This window comes from Natrix helvetica, assembly GCF_964273705.1.
Source record: "Natrix helvetica genome assembly, chromosome: 10".
NCBI lineage: Eukaryota > Metazoa > Chordata > Lepidosauria > Squamata > Natricidae > Natrix > Natrix helvetica.
Window position 1 is genome coordinate 7,727,690 of NC_138561.1, and position 14,936 is coordinate 7,742,625.

General features: G+C 43.5%; 1 protein-coding gene across 1 annotated transcript in view; it reads right to left on the reverse strand.

Moving 5' to 3' along the window:
* Positions 1-14,936, reverse strand: part of CMIP (c-Maf inducing protein) — a 164,561-nt gene that overhangs the window by 60,234 nt on the left and 89,391 nt on the right. The window contains exon 2 of the mRNA XM_081963323.1: positions 10,610-10,735. Coding sequence (XP_081819449.1) covers positions 10,610-10,735 — 126 coding nt within the window. The remainder of the gene's footprint in view (positions 1-10,609; positions 10,736-14,936) is intronic.

Here is a 14,936-nt window from a genome sequence, read left to right on the forward strand (position 1 = left end):
CAGATTTGTCCCCTTTTCTGGGAGCAAGTTCTCGTACCTAGAATATCCTGATTGGGTTATCCTGTCATATGCAGCAAAAATGTACACCCTATTTATGTATGGAATATACGGGAGAGAATCAGTCTCACTGCAAACAAAGTAAGCGAAGAGGACTTTTTGTTTACATAGGTGGATTTTCGGACCTCAAACAAGAGAAGCAATCAAAGAAGGGGGGGGGGGGTCAACCTATTTTTCAAAGCACCTGAACCCAGGCAAGGAATAATGGATGGAAACTGAACAAGGGAGGGATTCAACCTGGAAATTGGGAGAAATTTTCTGACAGTGAGAACAATCCAACCAATGGAAAAAGAAGTTGTGGGAGTTTCATCACTGGAAGCTTTCAAGAAGAGATTGGACTGCCATCTGTCAGAAATGGTGTAGGATCTCCTGCTTGGACGGGGGGTGGGACTAGATGACTTACAAGGTCCCCTCCAACTCTGTTAATCTGTTAAAACAGCAAAAAAAAAAGGATTGGAATGGGGGCTAGGCCATAATGAGTAAAGGCAAATGCAGTGGCATTTTGAAAAAAGATGGTTTCCAGCAGCTACAAAAGCTTGCAAGGAGTGGTGTTTCCATACTGATGGACAATGGCTTAGAGAAGAGTAACAAGGATGATTAGAGGGCTGCAGGCTAAAACATATGAATGGTTGCTGGAATTGGGTATGTCTACGTTTAATGAAAAGAAGGGCTAGGGGTGGCATGATAGCAGTGCTCTAATATCTCAGGGGTTGCCACAAAGAAGAGGGAGTCAAACTATTCTCCAAAGCACCTGAAGGCAGGACACGAAGCAATGGGTGGAAACTAATCAAGGAGAGAAGCAACCTGGAATTAAGGAGGAATTTCCTGCAGGTTGGAACAATTAATCAGTGGAACGACTTGTCTCCAGAAGTTGTGGGTCTCACTGGAGGTCCTAAGAAGAGATTAGACAGCCATTGGTCTGAAATGATATAGTGTCCGGCTTAAGCAAGAGTTGGACTAGAAGACCTCCAAGGTTCCCTTCCAACTCTGCTCTTCTGTTAATTCATATCTGACATTCTCACCACCGCGCTATCTCAGACACCTTCCTGCAGTATGCTTCTATTTCTCGGTGTAATGTGTACACCATAAATGGCTTACAATTACATACTGTGTCATAGTGTGGTTTAAGCTTTATACATTAAATAAAACAAAACCCGGTGGCTTTTATACATCGTAAACTAAGCCGTAAAACTGGTTAAGGATTTATTCTGGAGGATAGCAAATATATAAACCATGGTTTTCAAAAATATAATGGCTGAGTTGGGAGAACAAAAGGAACAGCTGGCGGGAGAGCATAGGGTGAAAACATCTACTGTTGGCATCCTTGAGCCAGGGGTGACATTTATGAGCATGGGACTAAGATATGGGACTTATTTATTAGATAGGACTATAGGTAGTCCTTGACTTACATCCATTCCTTTAGTGACTGTTCGAAGTTACAATGCACTGAAAAGAGAGAGAGAGAGAGAGACAGCGAAAGAGAGAGAGAGAGAGAGAAAGACAGAGAGAGACAGAGAAAGAGACAGAAAGAGATACAGAGAGAGAGACATAAAGACAGAGAAAGACAGAGAGAGAGAGAGAAAGACAGAGAGACAGAGAGAAAGATACACAGAGAAAGACAGAGAGAGAGAGAGAAAGACAGACAGAAAGACAGAGAGAGAGAGAGAGAAAGACAGAGAGAGAGACACAGCGAGAGAGAGAGAGAGAGAGAGAAAGAGAGAGAGTCAGGCAGACAGAGAAAGAGAGAAAGAGAGAGAGTCAGAGACAGACAGAGAAAGAGAGAAAGAGAGAGAGTCAAAGACAGACAGAGAAAGAGAGTGTGTCAGAGACAGACAGAGAAAGAGAGAGAAAGAGAGAGAAAGAGAGAGAGAGTGTGTGTCAGAGACAGAGAGAGACACAGAGAGAGAGAGAGAGAGAGAGAGAGAGAGAGAGAGAGAGAGAGAGAGAGAGAGAGAGAGAGAGAGAGAGAGAGAGAGAAATGAAACACAGCCATCAACTCACTTTCACAAGATTTATACATTATTCAATTTTTTTATTTATTTAAATCATGTATACCATCGCCCATCTCACAGCAATAAGCCGGGAGGCATTTAAGGGTGAAGGCAGAAGAAAAGAAATCACCAATGAAATTAAATTGGCAATCCTCATAACAAACATCCATGGTCAGAAAAGAATCAGACCAAAGGAAAACTGCAATAAAAACCAACCTCCTGGCCCAAATGCCTGAAGGAACACCCTGATCTTTAGGGGTTTTTTTTGTGAAAGGCTAACAGAGTTTGGGGCCATCTGGTTCTCCGAAGAGATGCTGTTCCACAGGGGAGGAGCTGTGGCAGAGAAGGCTCCATCTGGGTCCAACAAGAGGACTCTGACTCAACCACATGCCACCTCCCAGGAGGACCTAATCAACGAAGGACATGGAACAACAACGCAGGAGGCTGATCTCATAACTCCAAGGACCTTGCCTGCTCCATCGGGGTCAAGAAGTTCAGACTCTTGTGAAGCAGCTGGACAAGGCCATGTGTTCTGACCGAGGCTGCCCAAGAGCATGAAACAGACTCCTTGTCCCGACAAAAAAACCTTTTATTAATTGACTGTGAATTCTGCTCATTCACTTCCAGCAAAGTCTTTTAAGGGAAGATTTACGGTCACAGACCTTATCTGGTTTGGAGAGCTGCCAGGCCGATATCTGCAAAACTTGGCAAGGCGTCTCGGAGAGTTACGAACCAATGAAGCGAACTAGTTGTCTCCTGCAAACTCCACTCCCCTTTCGCTCCTCTTTTATTTCCTCTGGGAGGGGCCTTACTCCCAAGTCGACCCCTGTTCTTTAGCTGTTCCCTTCGTCTGGCAACTCTGCGCATGCGCACACTGGGAACAGGCTCCAGCTGTTTGTCTGCCTCACTGATGTCTGACTCTGAAGGCAGCTGATAACTGTTGGATGGCCCTGGCCCCATCTCTGCCTCCAACACAGAGCCCTCATCAGAGCCTTCCCCAGACTCCAGGACTGGCCCATGTTCCTCCCCAACCCTCCTCACTCTCCGAATCTGCTGCCAACTCTGCTGGCTGCTGACGAGCCACACCACCATGCCTCAGGTAAGAGAGTCATGCAGCTAGAATCCATAGTAGATGCCCTGAAGAATCCTCATAGTGGGACCTCCAACTGGCTCTCTGAAGGTGCAATAAGGGTGGGGAAAAAACTTTGCTGCCCTTAGGGAGGGTCATAACCATGTCTGGTTAAATCCACTCTTTGTGTTCCTCTAGCAGTGCTCAAGACATCTCCGTTTTTCCAGATGAACCGGACGAAACACGACTAGATGAACTTGTTCTACTTTGCTGCAAAGCTCCTTTAACAGAATCTTGCAAGTCTGAAGCTACAAACTTAGATCCTTCCTCTCACCCTTAAGCCACTGGAAGCTCCTTCCTCTCTTCTCTGATTGTTTCCTAGGCAGCAGCTCTTCCCTTCCTTCCCCAAGACCATCCAAACATTTTCCACTACAAAGCATTTCTTATGATGCTCCATCACCCAGAAATTCTCTGATAACTAAGGGGCCCTCTAGGATAGATATACACAAGCATCTGCCTAGGTGCAATCTGATTCAAGGATGTCATCATCCTCTCATTCAAAGACCTGACTCAAACTGGGCATCAGAGACCCGGGATAACCCTAAATCACCTCTGAAACCCACCAAGGTCCCTTTGGTGCCTAGGGTGAACCAATCAAGTAGGTCGTACTTTGTAGGAGAAGCAGCAGCAGAGTCTGGGGCAGAGTCAAGAGAGGACTCAGCATAGAATTGTTACATGTCCACAAAGATTCCAAGCCCAGCCCCTCTTGAATTCCGTTGAGTCTTATCTAGCATCAATTTACTGCTGTGAGCATGGTGGCGCAGTGGCTAGAATGCAGTATTGCAGGCTAATTCTGTCAACTGCCAGGAGTTCAACCCTCACCAGCTCAAGGGTGACTCAGTTTTCCATCCTTCCAAGGTGGGTAAAATGATGACCCAAATTGTTGGGGGAAATATGCTGACTCTATAAACTGCTTAGAGAGATTGCTGTAAAGCACTGTGAAGTGGGGTATAAGTCTAAGTGCTATTGCTGACCATTAGTTGATTAGATTCTTGTGTATAGGTTTCAACAATAAATCTTCTTAAACTGGAATTTAATGCATGGTCCTGATGCTTTTGCACATGACTTTCTTCCCCATAGTGGAGCACAGTTGTCAAAGAATGTCAAAACGAACATGAGCAAGTCTAGGGTAACATCTCCAACTCCACATCATATTGGCAGAATTCCAAAATAAAATAAAAAATGCATGCTTACATTCTAAATCTCCCTAGAAAAGTAAGGGACCTCTGCTCTCAGTACCCATAATCCTACAAATTGGAACCTAGTTTTAATTCCTCCATTTTTCCATTAATTTATTTCCAAAGACAAAGTAGAATTGCTGGGTGGCTTTAAAAAATATAATCAAAGAAATCCCAGTTTTCTGCCAAATCTATGCCCAGGAAGTGTGGGGGGGAGTGTTATGCTACTGAAAATTTAAGATTTTCAGATTATCACCTTTATTTTATTGCAGAGAGAGAAGAAAAGCAGCAGCGTTCATTGTGGAGCAGACCTTGTGCAAATTACATCCTTTATGGTGTCATGACTTTAAATGCAGTTTTTTTTTCCATCCTGATTCCCCTGGTAATTGGCTTCTATTTCAGAGCTTGTCAAGCACTGAAATAGAATATAAGCCAGCCGTGTGCAGCAGCTGCCAAAAGAGCCAACACAGTTCTAGGCTACATAAACAGTGGGAGAGATCACGAGAAGTGTTAATACCAGTTTATAAGGCCTTGGTAAGGCCACACGTGGAATATGGCATCGAGTTTTGGTCGCCACAATGTAAAAAAAGATGCTGAGACTCTAGAAGGAGTGCAGAGGAGAGCAACAAAGATTGATTAGGGGACTGGAGGCTAATACATATGAAGAACGGTTGCAGAAATTGGGTATGTCTAGACTAGTGAAAAGAAGAACTGTGGGGTGACATGATAGCAGTCTTCCAATATCTACCACAAAGAAGAGGGAGTCAAGCCATTCTCCAAAGCACCTGAAGGCAGGACAAGAAGCAATGGGTGAAAACTAATCAAGGAGAGAAGCAACCTAGAACTAAGGAGAAATTTCCTGTCATTGTGAACAATGAATCAGTGGAACAACTTGCCTCCAGAAGTTGTGAATGCTCCAGCACTGGAAGTTTTAAAGAAGATGTTGGATAACCATTTGTCTGAAGTGGTGTAGGGCTTCCTGCCTAAGCAGGGGGTTGGACTAGAAAACCTCCAAGGTCCCTTCCAACTCTGTTATTCTATTCTACTTTACTGGAGTTGCATCCAACCGAATCTGCTTTTTAAGTGCATCTCTCCTGTCCATCACACCTCAGGAGTCCCAACGCAAAGCTCCAGCGAAAAGGGCACCCAGGAGCAATTGGGGCTCCGCGAGGGAGTCTTGCCCTGAAACTGCAGGGAAAGTCCAAGTTAAATAATCAGGGAAACCTGGACTCCATTCAAATACTGCTATCGACGCTGAGGAAACAATATTATGATCTCAGTTCTTTTAAGTGGGAAAACATTCAGGCAAAGCTCCCCTCTTCTAATGCCCATTTTCTCACAAACGCTATTAATTTGATCTCGGAATAACAGCAAAACATAATTTATTTATTTTTTTAAAAAAAAAATAGGGCCCTCCACAGCAGATAAACATCTACGAGGCCTGCCAAACTTCCTTGAAACACAGCCAGGAGTTCGGACTTAGGCTTGTTTCATTCTTTTTTTTTTTTTAGCACAAATAATCCCATATTTTTGTGGTTTTTTTTCTTACATCACGCTGGAAATAAAAGCAAGAAGACAAAAGTGGGATTCAAGAACACAGATCACTATGTACAATCCAAATGTTTGATAGCTTAGATTTCTCAGAAAACCTGTCTAAAACTAATACACTCTCTCTCCCCCACCCCCTATGATATTAGTGGGAAGATGCCAGTTGCAGGATTTGGGGCACGAAGCAGGATTAAAAATGGCTTTGGTTGCCTTGGTGTGTGACATATGCCAGAAAGCAGATGTGAGTAAATGCAGCTAGTTCTCTTGAATCTCTCTGTGACTTCTGACATGTATAGAATAGAATAGAAAAGAAGGGAGAAGAGAAGAGAATAACAGAGTTGGAAGGGACCTTGGAGGACTTCTAGTCCAACCCCCTCCTTAGGAAGGAAATTCTACTTAGCCAGGAAATCTAAGTGCTATTGTTATTGCTATATATTAACTATCAGGTTCCAAAAATCAAGACAGGCACATCCTCCCTCCCTCTTTGTATTACACCACTGTTAAGATAAATAAGAGATTTGAAAACATTCTGCCACAAACTGAACATCGATATTCACATCTTAATCATGTTTATTTTATGGAGATGGGTGTGGTGGTTGCTGATGGCCCTGATCCCTTGGGAAAAATGGAGAAAAACATCTAATTAATCGATCACAACACTAGAAACCAACTTCCTTGATCGCTAGGTAGGTGAGTGATAGGAACGACTTGAAGCTTTCAGTCCTGCTGATTTGTGTGCCATTCAATCCAATCTTAGGAAGAAGGAAACAACGAAAGGGCTCTCCGTGAAGTTTATTGCAAAGTAACCATGCATAAAAACACAGCTTGGATTTTTAATAGGGAAATATCTTTCGTTGTTGAGAAAGCCGGCTTCTCCAAGTCAAGGGACCAGTTTCAGAAAGCTATACACTGCTTCCCTACGACTTATCTTCCCCATCGATATGAACCATAGGGGGACAATGGTAATATTTGGGGAAATGACTCTGCATTAAAGAAAACATATTTGAGCACATGAAGGCAACATGGGCATAAATCTCACAAATAACAGACTAATAGACTAAGAAGAGTTGGAGGGACTGTGGAGGTCTTCTAGTCCATCCCCTGCTCAAGCAGGCAAGCCTATACGATTTCATACAAATGCTTGTCCAATCTCTTCTTAAAAACCTCCATTGTTGGAGCACCCACAACTTTTGAAGGCTGATGAGTTGTTCTCATTGTCAGGAAATTTCTCCTTAATTCTAGGTTGGTTCTCTCCTTGATTAGTTTCTATCCCTTGCTTCTTGGCCTGCTTTAGAGAACAAGTTTGGAGAATTGCTCTTTGACAGCTCCTCAAGGACTGGAAGATTGCTTATCACATCATCCCTAGTCCTTCTCTTTGTTAGGCTAAACATACCCAGTTCTCTCAACTGTTCATCGTACGTGTCTAGACCCCTTATTGTCATTGTTGCTCTCCTCTGCGCTCTTTCTAGGGTCTCAACAATTTTTGTATGGTGGTGACCAAAACTGGATGAGGTGTGGCTTGATGGGTGCCGTGTAAAGTGGTACCAATACTAACACTTCACGTGATTTTGATACTATCCCTCAGTTAATGCAACAACCTAGGACTGCATTAGCTTGATACTGAAATCTATGGTGGGACTCATCTCCAGGGGGGGATGAGTCTGCCTATCGAGATGAGGTGGACCGGTTGCTTTCATGGTGTGGAGAAAATAGCTTGGTCCTTAACACCAATAAGACCTAGGAGCTTATAGTGGACTATAGGAGAAATAGATCAGACATCAGCCCTTGCTTATCAATGGAGACCGAGTGGAGCAAGTGGCCAGTTTTAAGTTTCTGGGTGTTGTCCTAAAAGAGGACCTGACCTGGGATGCTCACATTGCAGACCTGGTCAAAAGGGCCCAGCAGAGGTGATACTACCTGAAACAACAACTGAAGGAAAAACTGCTGGTGACCTTCTACCACTGCACCGTAGAGAGTATTTTAACTTACTGCACCTGTGTATGGTTTGCCAATTGCACAGTGGCAGATAGGAGAGCGCTCCAGAGGGTCAACGTCATTGCCCAGAGGGTCAGGGGTTGCCCTCTCCCCTCTTTGGAAGAGCTTTACAGCTCCCGATGCCTTAAGAAAGTTCAAAACGTTCTTAAAGACCCATCTCATCCTGGGCACCTTTTTTTTAAAACTATTATCACCTGGCAGATGGTACAGGACAATAAAAACCAGGGCAAATAGGCTGAAAAACAGCTTCTATCCCAGAGCAGTAACTATATTGAATTCTACTGTATAGTGCAATATTAATGCAAAATCAGGGGCTTTCAATTTCAATTATATAGCATGTGAAGGATGTGTGTTTGTGTTTTTATTTCTATAGTTATAATGTGCACTGAAGATGGCGTTTAATTTCGCTGTGTGAGGTGCAATGACAATAAAGTAAACTAAACTAAACTATCACCAACTAACAGAGTTAATTCTCCCCATTATACATTATAATTGGGCTTGAGCAAAGAGCACAAAGTCCAAAAGCTGTTTCCAGGTAGAATTAATTGTCTTCTTCTTTTTTACTTTAATAAAAGCAGTCAATTGTCTCCATCAACAATGAAAGCTTGATTTGGGGTTTTGCTGATTAGATAGGCTTGCTGTTATTCTATGAAAGTAAATAGGTGAGGTTTTATATTACTACCTTATTCTAGTACACCAAAAGGAGTCGGGAGTCCATGCTTTTCTTTTTCCTCTCTATCCTACTCCTTTCCTTTTCTTATTTTCATTTTCCCTTGTATTTCTGTACTTTACATGCCGATAAACAAATAATTTAACATTCAATACAGCACAATTTCTGACTAAAATGGTCTGACTGAGATTGGCATATGTGGGCCTGACTGGGGTAGATTGCAGGGGTGATAAAGAAATGTCATTGGATTTTATTCTATTTTACATGTTTATGTATTAAAGTATTGCATTTTTAATCCTATAACTATTGTATTTTACCCTACTCTCCTTTTAAATTGTTTGTTTGGAATTTTATTGGTCATAGTGGTGGAAACTAATCAAGGAGAGAAGCAACTTAGAACTGAGGAGAAATTTCCTGACAGAACAATTAATCAGTGGAACAGAAGTTGCCTCCAGAAGTTGTGAATGCCCCAACACTGGAAGTCTTTAAGAAGATGTTGGATAGCTATTTGTCTGAAACGGTATAGGGTTTCCTGCCTAGGCAGGGAGTTGGACTAGAAGACCTCCAAGGTCCCTTCCAACTCTACTATTGTATTGTATTGTATTGTATTATATGTGTTTGAACCTGTGATATGGCCTATAGCAACAATGGCTAACCTTTTTGTCGTTGTGTGCCGAAAGCATGCGCAACAGTGCACCTGCACCCATAATCCAATGCCTGAGTGACCCCTGTGCATGCGCGCATAACCCCCTGAGTGTGCCCCTCCCCACACACATGCGCGCGGGCATCCCCTCGCCCATTTTCAGCTTCCGGGTTGGTGCAGGTGGCTTTCCAAGCCCAAAACAGAAGGCCTTCTGCACCAACCTGGAAGCCAAAACTGGGCACTGTGCGAGGTCCCAAAATGCAAATGAACACCCCCCCCCCCGTGTATGCGCCCTGCCCTCCCATGCTTGCATGTGTGTTCCCCGCATGAATCCCGCCCCCAGCAGAGGTGCAGCAGAGACCTGAAGACTAGCTAGCCGGCGGGAGGCATGTGCAGTGGAGCTGGGCGGGGTGACAGCCGGCGTGCCCACCAAGAAGTCCCTGCGTACCACCTGTGGCACGGGTGGCATAGATTCGCCATCATAGGCCTATAGGCTAATCATATATATATATATATATATATATATATATATGTGTGTGTGTGTGTGTGTGTGTGTGTGTGTGTGTGTGTGTGTGTGTGTGTGTGTGTGTGTGTTTGTGTTACAACCCCTGGTATGACCTAATATGGGAGAGAGCTCACTCCTCCCTCTTTCTGTCCTTTCGGCTCATCACAGAAAACCATCCAGGCAGAAACCCATATTTTTATTTTTAATGTTGCCTTTTTTTTTATATTTGTGTTGTATTTGTGCTGATAAAACAAAGGGAGACTAGTATAGATCCATTTCGAGCTATTTAGCTCTCATCAGCTAGCCATACCCTTACTGGGATTCGAACCTGGGCTGTATTATACACTAGGCAAGAATCTTAGCCACTATGCCACAGGCTTCTCCTCCTTTATCAGCTGAGCCAGGGAAATAAGTATGTGTTTGTTTTATCAGCACAAATACAACACAAATATAAAAAAAGGCAACATTAAAAATAAAAATATGGGTTTCTGCCTGGATGGTTTTCTGTGATGAGCCGAAAGGACAGAAAGAGGGAGGAGTAAGCTCCCTCCCATATTTGGTCATACCAGGGGTTGTAACACAAACACATACTTATTTCCCTGGCTCAGCTGATAAAGGAGGAGAAGCCTGTGGCATAGTGGCTAAGATTCTTGCCTAGTGTATAATACAGCCCAGGTTCGAATCCCAGTAAGGGTATGGCTAGCTGATGAGAGCTAAATAGCTCGAAATGGATCTATACTAGTCTCCCTTTGTTTTATCAGCACAAATACAACACACACACATATATATATAAAATATTGAAAGGGGAAAAAAAAGGACTTCAGCAAAGAGCAAAAAAGAAAAAGATTCAACAGCAAGAAACCAAAACAAGTTTTCAATGGTGTTTACTATACCTGCAGCAGGACGGTTCCGCCAGGAATTGTGAGCTGTAAACAATACTTTGGGGCATTTTCCCAAGAGAGCAACTGAATATCTTCGATTGAACTGTAGGAAATGGAGCTTTCCATGTACCCAGTTGGCTGCAAAGAAGAAGAAGAAAAAAAGGGGGGGGGGGGAGAATGTGATTCAACGTCACACTTTTCAAACGAACCTAACAAGAATTTGTAATAATCTTTATTCGGTTAAAAATGCACACAACCCAAAGGTAAAATCCAAGGGATAAGATAAAATACTGAGATAACTAAGGAGTTTGTATAATAACAGGCTGTACGTTACGCTAATATGGTGGCAGGGTAATAAACTATGTAAGTATAAATCTAAACTGTTAGAAGCTCTAGTGTAAAAATGTATATCGTCTAAAACAAGACAGCTAGCATATCACTATAGGATGAAGAAAATGTGTTTATTTCTGTAAACAAGGATTAAGAATCAGATTATTGCCAAGAATTAACCATTTATCAATATCATTTTTTTTAAATTACAATGGAAAATACAGTGAACTTTTTTTTATTATTATTATCAAGGAATGCATGCAACGGAGTGGTATTTACATTTTTGTATAAAGCGGGCTGTTACAGCAGCCATGTGTACGTGGCATAGTAAATATACCAATTTTTGCACCAAGAAAGAAAACAGATTTACACAGCTGCCAATTTTACGAGAATGAAGCAGTTATGAAACTATAAACAGACACACAGTGTGCATTTGGGTATGCAAGACAGACAGACAGACAGACAGACAGACAGACAGACAGACATACATACATACATACTCTAGACAGGAGTCGTCAACTCCCAGGCCACAAATATGCCCACACACACACCCTTGTACGATCAGTGGGCAAGCAAAGGCCCACTGTTTCCATGAGCAGTGGGCACACGACCTCACCATATGCATAATGGAGCTGTTTGCGCGCATACCCGATCTCCTCTCTCACACACATACCCTCCAGTCTGCAAAGACAGAAAACTTGGGGCATTCTCCTCTAGCATATATATACACAAACACAAAGTTAGGCCAATAAATAACTTGTAGCCGATATAATTGGAATTCCCCTCTGGAACCTAAGATTTCTGCATGAAATTCCTGCAGTCCTTGATAAGAACTATTATCTTAGGAAGAGAAAAATTACCACGGATGTGATCTCTCACACACAAAATATCACAGCCTGTTCCTGGGACAGCTAAGGATGAACCGGATAAACCAACCAGATAAATTTCACAAGGGACAATCTAAAAATTTCCTGAAAAAAAAGGATGTGTGTGTGTGTACCTTTGCTTCAAAACTATCCACTTCCCGCAGATTAGCCTAAAAACAACAAACTAAAAGTGACGATTCTAATGTTCGTTTCCATTAACCATTCAAAGGGTGTTATTTAAAACTGGGGAGAAAAGGAAGAGATTAGAATCTAAAATTTATCTGAAGTTTAGCCCACCCAATTCAGCTCAGGAAAGCAACTAGGGTGGAAAGCCACCTCTATCGTGTTTCCCCAAAAATAAGACAGAGTCTTATTTTCTTTTGACCCCCGAAATAAGCGCTTGGCCTTATTTTCGGGGAGGTCTTATTATTTTTGAGGTGCAGGAGGCGGTGAGCATGGTCACCTCATGGCTTCTGCTGTGTTGCAATATATTCAGGGGGGGCTTATTTTTGGGGGAGGGCTTATTTTAGCGCATGCGCTCAAAAGCCCAATTGGATTTATTATCCGGGGAGGTCTTATTTTCAGGGAAACATGGTATTTAACAGGGCATCTTTTTCCCTGTCAGTTACAGCCAGAAATTTTGTGAAAATCCTGGTAATCAAAAGGACAATTCTGGAATCTGTTCATCCTTTGCGAACTGTTTCATTCCAGTATTTCAGAGCAGATGCCTGTAAAATCCACATTTGACACGTTGCGTTTTAAGTATTGTCTATTTATTGTTATGAGACGTTCGCTGCATCCTCCCCTCCTCCCTATTTTGTGTCCCATTGTTTGAACTGGGCCGCCTCGTTAAAAGTTTATAATGAGCAAAGGAACAAAGGAAGAAACAATGAAAGATGTCACTGTGACCTCTCCGTTCCCAAATTACGATTAGAAAGTTATCAACATTCCTAGAGGAGCCACAGTGGAGTCTAATGCAGCTTTGTGCAACATTACACTGTTGCTTCCCAAAAAACTAAAAGGCATTTCTTGTTTGGGATCGCTGCGTGTTCTTTGGCATTCAACTAATTGCTTTCTGGTTTGCAAAAGGATTTTGATTGTGGGTTCAAGCTGTCGTCTCATACTTTTCTCGTGGAGCGGAGAAAGAACCTTCTTTTAACTTTTAAACAAAGAGCCAGTTATACAGAAAGCTCGTTAACCTTCTGTTTACCCATTTACCCCGACAATTATTTTACGCTTCTAAATGGAGGTCCCTGGGGTGGGCTTCCTCCTGATGTCCTACGTCATTCCTGTATCTACTGGAGTGCAATTATCTTGTGTGCTCAGGAAATTCGCAACCTGAGCTCTCCCACTGAAAGGGTTCTATTTAAAAAAAAAAAGGAAAAAGCTCTGCAAGGGGAATCTTGCACTGCTCAAGAGATGCGATCTCTGAAAATGCAGGAAGAAATGAGCCGGGGGGGGGGGGGGAGTCGTGGACAGCAGAGGGGCAGATTTTCCATTCTGTAATGTGTGTCGTGCTAACTGCATTCTTTAAAGTTAAACATAAAAGGCGTATGAATGACCCAGTCTTGGGGAAATGAGCTGATCTCACCAGGAGTGTGTAGTGCAACTTCATTTTTTGGGGGGGAATATGGAATAGTTTGCCATTTTTCTTAAGGTTCAGGCAAATTAAGGATCTCTGCATAAGGACTCTCATTCAGCCATCTTTAAGGGTAAGCAAATTGTCCTAATGGTAAGAGCCATAAGACTGAGGAACCAGGAGGAAGAGGGAGAAGGGAGAAGAGGAGGAGGAGGAGGGAGGAGGAGGGAGGAGGGAGAAGAGGAGGAGGAGAAGGGAGAAGAGGAAGACGAGAGAGAAGGGAGAAGAGGAGGAGGAGGGAGGAGGAAGAGGAGGAGGGAGAAGGGAGAAGGGAGAAGAGGAAGAGGAGGAGGGAGAAGGGAGAAGAGGAAGAAGAGAGAGAAGGGAGAAGAGGAGGAGGAGGAGGGAGGAGGGAGAAGAGGAGGAGGAGAAGGGAGAAGAGGAAGACGAGAGAGAAGGGAGAAGAGGAGGAGGGAGAGGGAGAGGAGGGGGGAGGAGGGAGAAGAGGAAAAGGAGGAGGGAGAAGGGAGAAGAGGAAGAAGAGAGAGAATGGACAAGAGGAGGAGGAGGAGGAGGAGGAGGAGGAGGAGGGAGAAGGAAGAAGAGGAAGAAGAGAGAGAATGGAGAAGAGGAGGAGGAGGAGGGAGAAGGAAGAAGAGGAAGAAGAGAGAGAATGGAGAAGAGGAGGAGGAGAAGGAGGAGGGAGAAGGGAGAAGAGAGAGAATGGAGAAGAGGAGGAGGACGAGGAGGAGGAGGGAGAAGGGGAAGAAGAGGGAGAAGAGGATTGTGGAGCTCTTGGTGCTCTTTGAACTTGGTTGTTTTCTTGAAGACGTTTCATTGCCCAAACTAGGTAACATCATCAGTGTTAGAAGGCAGTGGGATTTGCGGGGGGGGGGGGGGAGGAGGAGGTCGACGACTAAAGAAAAGGTACTGATCACCCTCGGCTCCCTGAAAAAGAAACTCATCATTTTCTTAACTAATACCTGTTGCTCACTGCGACAACTCATTGCGACAGTCTTTCTATGAATAAGCAGGGCCTAAAAAACCAACCATTTTGTGCAAGCCCCCACAAGACGTTTGAAGGAGGGAAGAGGAGCATAGACAGAGAAGACAGCAGCACCAACTGTTCCCATATTTTGCTACAGGAAAGAACCAGAGTTCGTTCCTTCAGGCTAAGGACGATGCTGGGAGCCCCCAATCCTCCAAACAAGCTTAGCCACATTGCTCTCGCCCTCCCGAGTCCTGGCACAGAAGGGCGGAATTGGTTCGCAACGCCAGGAAATGGCTCACAACGGAACCAACACAATCCTGCTGCCGGAATCAGCATTTCCTTTTGATTTGCAAGCGGGTTTAATTCTCCTGGCACGGCAATGCCCATTAGAGTACCACCTTGAGGGCTTATTTTATGGAACTTTATTACCTTACTTAAACTGTGACCTTAAAGGCACTTTCAAGCATCAAGACGGCTGTTCTCTTCCCATTTTTCCAATGGGAATACTATAGAAATGGGTAATTTTTGGAGACACAGGACGAAAGAGCAAAAAATACTTTTTGGAAGTACAGT